This window comes from Chiloscyllium plagiosum, unplaced genomic scaffold (assembly GCF_004010195.1).
Source record: "Chiloscyllium plagiosum isolate BGI_BamShark_2017 unplaced genomic scaffold, ASM401019v2 scaf_81419, whole genome shotgun sequence".
NCBI classification, from domain to species: domain Eukaryota; kingdom Metazoa; phylum Chordata; class Chondrichthyes; order Orectolobiformes; family Hemiscylliidae; genus Chiloscyllium; species Chiloscyllium plagiosum.
The window spans coordinates 1-8784 of NW_025203664.1; the positions used below are offsets into that span (position 1 = coordinate 1).

The following is an 8784-nucleotide window of genomic DNA, read 5'->3' on the forward strand; positions in this document are numbered from 1 at the left end:
CCATCACAGCCCAGTGCAGGGGGGAGCTCCCACACACCCCTCACCATCACAGCCCAGTGCAGGGGGGAGCTCACACACACAGTCACCTCTCTGAAACCAATACCCCTCACCAGGGCAAAGCCAGTCCTACTGGTGGGTGGGGAGTGTGGTGGCGGAGTGATGAGGACGAGGTTGAAATCCCCCACAGAACAAACACCAATTATCAGCCAGGAAACTATTTTATTGCAAAAACAAAATGTGTCAACAAACAACTGTGAAAAACTGACTCATGCGAACGGTGTCCCCCCCGGAGCCCAGCGGATCGGGGAGGGGTCAGGAGGACAGTGGGGAGCTGGTCACACTGGTGTTCACACACTGCCCACAGCTGCCCTGGCGGCCAGCTCTCTCACAGGGTGTGGGACTCACCCTGACCCGGGCACACGGCCAGCCTTTCGCCGCAGCTGGATTCTCTGCCGTTTGGAAAGCAGCTTTTTCCTCTTGGGGTCCGGCGGTGGTTCTGGGGGGGGGTGATGTTGGATGACTGTTTTTTTCCTCTCAGTCGGTGTGTCGAAGACGGCTTGGGTGGGGTCCTCAGGCAGGACCATCCGCTCCTCAGTGCGTTGCAGCCGTTGCCATTCCTTAGTCCGAGACTTCTCCACAAACTTGGCCGCTGTGGCCAGTCTCAACATCCGCCGGTGCTGGAGGAACACAGAGGGGAGGGTAACGAGGGGGGCAACAGAGAGAAACAGATAGTCAGAGGGGCCAGGCGCAGTCAGGGATGTGCGACAATCCATTCAGAGTCTAATCCCAGACACACAGAGAAATCAAGAGAACCAGAAACAACATGGCAACAACTCACTGAGAGAGAGGGTCAGTGCTGAGGGAGTGCTGCACTGTGGGAGGGTCAGTGCTGAGGGAGTGCCGCACTGTCGTTGATAGGTCCTTTCAGATCAGAAACGTGAAAATATTGCTTGCCTCAGAGACAGATGTGAAGGAGCTTATTGCCTTGTCTTGAAGAATAGGATAAGTGTGATCCTTTCATAAAGTCACAGCACAAAGCTGCTGATTACCTGATTACCGGGAGTGAGGGATCACTGAGTAAGTGCTTTACCCTGGGTGCTAACGCGGTACCACACTGTCAGGTGTCAGAGAGCTGCTGCTGATTCGGTCACCATGCAGATGCAGCAGTTGTGGTGGGCATGGAGAGCCCCCCCTGGAGTCCACGCTTCTTTCGGCTGGGGGGACAGAATTGCTCACTGTAACGTGCTGGGAGGTGTCTCTTACCATGTTCGGAGACTGGTAATTGGGATTTTCATAGAGTGTTGGGCCTCCAAAACTTCCCTGGAATATCTTAATGAGGTTTAGAACAAAACGTGGTCCAATTTCAACCAGAGCTCCATCTTCTTCAATAATCTGCAATTGAGACAAGGTGGTCAGTCACAGAGACCTGTGAAATCAGGGTCAGGGAGCTGCAGCTGAAACACCGCCTCAGGGACACACCCAGAGGCTGATTCCCTTCTCAAGGGTCATAATCTGAGCCAAACCCTGCAGAACCTGCAAAGCTAACTCAGTGTCTCTCTCCACAGATGCTGGTAGAGCTGCTGAGTTTCTCCAGCTTTTGCTGATTTTATTTTTTGATTTCCAGCATCCACAGGATGTGGTTTCGGGATTACTCAAAAGACAGATCTTCTCTTCAAGTTTTTTGTCTCCTTCTCATCCGAGCACAATCATTTTGCCTGCCTGCCTGAGAGCTGGGCGCTGACTGCCGTGAGGAAGGAGGCCGGGTCGGTCAGGCTGCTGTGCCTGGACACACTGACCATTTCTTGCAGAGTATCAGCTGTACCTCACCCAAGTGTAAACCAACAACGTCACCTTGGTAAAAGCTGAAAGAACTACAAACCCTGGAAATCAGAAACAAAAACAAATGGTTGGAAAAGCTCTTGCAGCATCTGTGGAGAGAAATCAGAGTGAAGGATGCAGGTCCAGTAAGGCCTTGCTTTGTGGTGTAATTGGCAGCACAGTCAGGCTTGTTCAGTAAGTGCAATGCACAGACTCCTTCCCACTGTGGAACCACTGAGCTGTTGCTTTGACCAAGCTGAAATTCCCGAGGTTAGGCAGTGAATGTGGAATCTCCATCTCCAAATCCAGAATGTGGTGCAATACTCACCACTCACCAGGATTGGGGCAACTCCAACAACACTCAGGATACCATCCCGGATCAAATAACCCACTCGATTGGCACCACATCCACAAACATCCCCTCCCCCCCACCACCGACACTCAGTAGCAGCAGTGTGTACCATTTATACTCTCAATACATCCCAGACCCTAACCCACTCGTGTGAACCTGCCTCCCCCCACCCTCTCAGACAGTACATCCCACCCCCTACCCTCGAGTGACCCTCCCCTTCCCCCACCCTCTCAGACAGTACATCCCAGACCCTAACCCGAGTTACCCTCCCCCTCCCCCATACATGAATAGGAAGGGAGTACAGAGATGGAGCTAGAGTTTGGGGGTGAAAAGAGGTAGAAAGGGCATGGAGCATTTGAAGAAACCCCGGTGAGGTGGTGAAGCCCCTGGGCTGGAGAGCAGAACTTCAGCAAACAGCTTTCAACTGACCTGGTAATTCCTGAACCAGATCCTGTTATCAGAGATGGTGAATGTGAAGATATGATCAACAAAAGGCTGGCTCTTTGGGTGGTAGCGAGGCGTTGAAAAGACCTACAAGGCAATTGGTTAAACAGATTGTCAGGTCATTAGGCATCACCATGAGGCAAGCCCCCCTCCTCCTCGTCCATCACGCTCTGTGCCAACTCATTCTACAGCAACTCAGAAACCCTCACCACCCCCTCCCCCACTGACACTCAGCAGCATGGGCCCCAGTCCAAAGATGTGCAGGTTAGGTGGATTGTCCAGTGCCAATGTGGGATTACAGAGACTTTGGTGGGGGGGAGATGATTGGTTAGTTGGCCCTGGTCAGATTCTCCTCGGGGGTTGGTGTGGAATCTTGTCGGGGTTCTGTGACCTACAAGATGTTCTGCCAAACTGTTCCAAATATTCTCAGACAGTACCTTCCAAACACACGACCAACTATACACGGGAACACCACCCCCGGCAAGTTCCCCTCTGAGCCACTCCCCATCCGGACTTGGAAATATATCACCGTTCCTTCACTATCACTGGGTCAGAATCCTGGAATTCCCTCCCTCGGGGCACTGTGGGTCACCCTACAGCACATGGACTGCAGCGGGTCAAGGAGGCAGCTCACCCCCACCTTCTCCAGGGGTATGATGTAGACTGCAGCTAGCGACCCAATGAGGGAGCAGTGCTCTGGAAGCTTGCACTTGCACATAAACCTGTTGGGACTATAACCTGGTGTTGGGAGATTTATAGCCTTCTCAGGGGCAACTAGGGATGGGCAGTAATGGTGTGTGTTGGTGTTAGATTGACATGCACCTGTTAAACACAGTGCCCAGCTCTCAGACAGGCTCGTGGCCTGGCTCAGGGTGAGAGAAGCTGTTGGCAGACATTGCCATGACCATCCCTGCCAGATTCCCTCACAGTGCTTTGTGGTCAGAGAGAGACAGCAAACACAAGCTCACCTGGATGAAGAGTTCTTTCAAGAGTCTATGATGAGCTTCCTTATCAAATATCTATTCAGGACAAAGACAGAAAACAAATATTAAACTGACAGATTGCAGCTAAACCACCATAACGTTTGTGACAGGGATGTAATGTCCTACCGGATCAAAGGACAGTAATGGTCTTGAACCTTTCAGACAGTTCCCAGTCAACTTCAGCTCATCCAGGGTGTGAACTATGAGAGAAACAGAGAGGGTGGACACAGTTAAAAATCACACAACACCAGGTTACAGTCCAACAGGTTCAGTTAGAAACACACGAGCTTTCGGAGCGTTGCTCCTTCATCAGGTGGTTGTGGAGTGTATGACTTGTGCAGAAGGTGTGAACAGTGACAGAAACAGAGAGGGAGGGGCAGTGTGAGGGGGTGAGGGAGGGGGGCAGTGAGAGGGGGTGAGGGAGGGGGGCAGTGAGAGGGGGTGAGCTCCCCTCTATTCCTGATGAAGGGCTTTTGCCCGAAACGTCGATTTTCCTGCTCCTCGGATGCTGCCTGAATTGCTGTGCTCTTCCAGCACCACTGATCCAGAATCTGGTTTCCAGCATCTGCAGTCATTGTTTTTACCCCTCAGTTCAGCTGCCTGTCACACACCTCCCCTCAGTTAGGGAGCTGCTGTCACCTTCAGCCTGACAGTAGTGTATCTGGCCTGTTAGCCTGAGGCTATGTGGCACACAGTCAGTGTTTGAGGCAGTCTGGAATCTACGCCCAAACCGCCTCATTCCCGATGAAGGGCTCTTGCCTGAAATGTTGATTCTCCTGCTCCTCGGATGCTGCCTGACCTGCTGCGCTTTTCCAGCACCACACTCTCGACTCTGACCTCCAGCATCTGCAGTCCTCACTTTCTCCTATACTCTCTAAGTCCAGAACATTCTGACTGGAGTTGGAGAACCCCACACAGTGAACCATTAAACCAGGGACTAGCTGCCGACCCTCAACGGCCCAGACACTTACTGTTTTGGACGAGAAACTTGGCAGATGGCCCATGAGGAACATTCGTGATCCTGAAACACAGAACAAACCATCTGCATCATTTAGAAACGGCTTCAGGAACAGGTTGCTCAGTTTGCACGATTTGCAAAAACAATGGACCGAAACCCACATCACCCTCCCTGTCCCCCCGCACGCACCTTCATTGCACCTCCCCCAGCACCCCCTCCCTCCTGGGAAATCTCCTCTATCCCCTCTCTAAAGCTTCCACACCCTTCCAGAGCTGAACACAATCTTCCAAGTGTGGTCTAACTGGGGCTCTATAGAGCTGCAGCAGAGCCATGTGGCTCTTAAACTCAATCCCCCTGTTACTGAGAGCCAACACACCATACATCTCCTTAACAACCCTATCAACCTGGGTGGCCAGACCACCTCCAGGTAACATTCTCGGGACATGGACTCAAATCATTTGGAATTAAGACTTTAATAATGACCATGTGACTGTTGTTATAAAATCCCATCTGTTTCACGAATATCCTTACCTGGTCTGGCCTACACGTGACTCCAGACCCACAGCAATGTGATCGACTGTTACCTGTCCTCTGGGTAATTAGGGACGGGCAATAAATGCTGGGCCAGCCTGTGACACCCACACCCTCTGACAGAATTCCAAAAGCAAACAAAACCATTTCCCTCCCTCAGTATTTGTTAAAGCTGTGATTCATGTACAAGGGCAGCTAGATCACTCAGAGCAAAGGTTTCCTGCTTTCTGACTATTCAAGAAAACATTCTCATCCTCTCCTGCTCCCTCTCCAGCGTATACGGCAGCTTCTAGTGGCCATTCCGTTCATGTTGAAGTCCCTGTGCAGCCTGGGTGTCGTGTTCCCACACACACACACACACTCACCACATATACAGGTCCTGCCCCACACACACACACAGACTCACCACATATACAGGTCCTGCTTCTTCTTTGCTTCAAAGTATAAGCATTTATTACAGTTCTTCATTTCACAGATCTGAGGAAAGACAACCGACATCAATGCACTCTCCAGCTGATGGGATGAAGAGGTTACCACTCATTAACTAGCTACCAACAGGAATGCTTTTTAAACTGGGCCCCATCTGCCCATTGGCCACATTAGACCGAGTCACCATGTACCGGGCGGCACGGTGGGACAGTGGTTAGCACTGCTGCCTCACAGCGCCAGAGACCCGGGTTCAATTCCCGACTCAGGCGACTGACTGTGTGGAGTTTGCACATTCTCCCCGTGTCTGTGTGGGTTTCCTCCGGGTGCTCCGGTTTCCTCCCACAGTCCAAAGATGTGCAGGTCAGGTGAATTGGCCACGCTAAATTGCCCGTAGTGTTAGGTGAAGAGGTAAATGTAGAGGAATGGGTCTGGGTGAGTTGCACTTCGGCGGGTTGGTGTGGACTTGTTCAGCCGAAGGGCCTGTTTCCCCACTGTAAGTAATCTAATCTAATCTAAAAAAAAAGCCAGCCTGTATCATCGCCCTCCCCTGCCTAGGACAGGGCTAGACACCACAGGGGAGGTTCCTGAGTGTACTACAGCGAGTAGGGACACGCCTGTATCCAGGGCAGTGACAGCCTCATGGTATCATCACAAGATGATTTAGACAAAGACCCAGGAAACACGTTCTGGAGACAGCAGGTGGTGGAATTTAAATTCCATAAAAATCTCAAAATAAGAGTCTTATGATGACCAAGTAACTGCTGTCTGTTGTTACAAGAACCCATTCAGTTGACAAATGTGCTTTAGGGAAGGAAACCGCTGTCTTTACCTGGTCTGGCCTACACATGACTCCAGGCTCAGAGGGCAATTAGGGGTGGGTAATAAATGCTAGCCTGGTCAGTGACAGCCCCCATCTGGTGAATGATTTTACTTTAAAAGGCTTGGTGCTTCTGCCCTAATGGTTGGCTGCTGATGCAACGACATCTCTGAACAGGGTCACCATGTCTCAGACTGGGGCACCTTCCACAGTGTGAGATTCGTAGTCCCAGCTCACTCTGCACACCGTCCTGTCAATGGGCTTCCCAGCTGATAGGCATCATGCCTCACACAATCCACTCCCAATCCCTAACATACGGAAAGTGAATCCATAGTTACCCTCCACGTCACCTCACAGCCACTGGCACAGTGTGCATCCAGCAGCTAGCCCTCCCCCAGCCCAGCTCACCTCATTAATCACAAACAGCTTGTCCTTTCGATCCATTTTGGTGTCTGCAATGAGAAGAATCGCACTTCATTACTTTTGCAAAGGGCTCAGAAATCCGAGGTTACTCACCCTCCAAGTCCACCCCTCCATGATGAGGGTCACCCTTGAGGAACGTCCTCTCAGCCTTTCCCCAGGCAGGACTCTGCCAGGTCTCTCAGCCATGACAACCTTCATTCTCTCACTACCTTTGCACGACCAGCCAATCAGAACACTGACTCCCAGCAGCGCTAACACGTGGAACAGCAATATTTAACTCCATCACGGGGACCACTTTGTTCTCGAGACACCCACAATAAGACCATAAAAGAAAAGGACATCACTTTTACTAAGACAGACATGCAGTACAAGAGCGAGGAGGTGATGGGGAACTTGTACAAGACCCTGTTTGACCCCAGCTGGAGGATTGGGGACAGTTGTGGGGGCCACGTTATAGGGAAGATGTGAGTGGTTCGGAGAGAGTGTGTGGGGGTGGTTTACAGGAATGGTTCCAGGAATGAGAAACTTCAGTGATGAGGATCGAGGAGCTCAGTTCTGAATTGCACAGCTTGGAAACGTGGTGGACCAACTGCAACTGAGGGGCATCGGACGATGAGTTCAATAGAAATAGCTTGGAAGAGTAGGGGGGAAAAGGCTGGAGATCGCTGCTTGGGAATGACGCTCATTGAAGAGCTGGTGCAGACATGACAGGTCAAAGGTCTCCTACTGTCAAAGCAATTCGGAGATTCTGAGCAACGAGAGGAGACCATTCAGCCCATTCAATTACATCATGGCTGATAGAAAAGACCATAATAAATACAAACAGGAGGAGGCCATTCAGCCCCTTGAGTCTGCTTCCCCATCCAACAGGACGGTGGCTGATCCGACATTCCTCACACCCACTTTCCTGCTCTTCCCCCTTGACCCTGTGACTGATCAAGAATCTCTCTCAGCCTTAAATATACACGAGGACTCTGCCCCCACAGCTCTCTCTGTGACAAGGAGTTCCAAAGACTGACAACCCTCTGAGAGAAGGAATTCCTCCCCATCTCAGTCTGACATCGGTGCCCCTTTATTCAGAGACTGTACCCTCAGGTCCCAGACTGTCCCCTGAGGGGGAACACTCTCTCAGCTCTGACCCTGACAAACCCCCAAAGAACCTGATATGCTTCATCGCGATCACCTCTCATTCTCAAAACTGGTAACTTTCAACTCCACCTTTCTGCCGTTTCCCCATAACCAGATTCCCTTTCTGAGTAAACCCGGGCTGTCTCAGCCTTGAATATATTTCTGAAAGCTGGCTGAGCCAGCAATGCTCACAATCTCCGTCCCCTCCCCCCAGCTCCCTCCCGAAACCAGAGACTAAACGTGAACATAATATCACAAAACAGTACCATATCATTTATGCTTCAACCTAAAACAAACGTCTTCAGAAATCCTTGTGATAGTCGATTGAGAATCCTCTCGGAGTTTCAAATTTACCTGGTTTTGAGTGAGGCATTAGTGTGCGTAGATCCTGCATCAGGTGGCGCGCTCGGTAGCTAATTCCTCGAGAGGAGAAGATCAAAACTCGCTCCTTGTTCTTCCATTGCCCCTGGGGATCAGGGCAGAGGGAGGAAAACATTCATCAGCTGCACCAAACCAAACTCTAGCCAAGAACAAACACCCAAACACAGCAACATGTACAAACAGGAGGGGGGGCTGGCCTCTGACAGGGCTCGGCCAGAGCGCAGCATCGAAATGGAAGATCCTGTGGTGTGGAGAACAAGTGTCGACTCGCAGCAAAGTCCAGAAGGAGGGATGACAGGTTACAAATCGGTGGGCACCAATTCAAAACTGCTGCGACAAATTACTGTCTCAGATCGGGGCCCGAGTCGATGGAACTATGTTCCTGAAAAGGAGGTTGAAGGGAATATTCTCATGGCCCTGGTTCCTCGTTAAAGCAAGTCAGGATCTGGGAGGGAGGTGGGCAATGTGGATAGGGCAGCCATGAGCCTCCCAGACGACAGAGCGGATCAATACAGCAAAC

The 8784-nt window shown here is 51.2% G+C and overlaps 1 protein-coding gene across 1 annotated transcript; it reads right to left on the reverse strand.

Annotated features, from left to right (window-relative positions):
- Nucleotides 1-199: 199 nt before the first annotated feature.
- On the reverse strand, nucleotides 200-8394 carry bxdc2 (brix domain containing 2). The gene is made up of 9 exons (XM_043685071.1): nucleotides 8238-8394; nucleotides 6741-6784; nucleotides 5493-5563; nucleotides 4569-4618; nucleotides 3724-3797; nucleotides 3583-3633; nucleotides 2600-2701; nucleotides 1264-1392; nucleotides 200-677 (listed from the first exon to the last, which is right to left on the reverse strand). Exons 1-9 carry the CDS (start codon nucleotides 8377-8379, stop codon nucleotides 402-404), a joined length of 939 nt encoding a protein of 312 aa, XP_043541006.1. The 5' UTR covers nucleotides 8380-8394; the 3' UTR covers nucleotides 200-401.
- Between the last annotated feature and the right edge of the window lie 390 nt (nucleotides 8395-8784).

Coding starts and splice junctions, on each gene's coding strand:
- bxdc2 (XM_043685071.1), bottom strand. CDS start 8,379: ATGTTTTCCTCCCTCTGCCCTGATCCCCAGGGGCAATGGAAGAACAAG. Junction 4,619..5,492: donor AAGCAGGACCTGTATATGTG/GTGAGTCTGTGT, acceptor TCTGTGTTTCAG/GATCACGAATGTTCCTCATG. Junction 3,798..4,568: donor CAAGTTTCTCGTCCAAAACA/GTAAGTGTCTGG, acceptor TTTCTCTCATAG/TTCACACCCTGGATGAGCTG.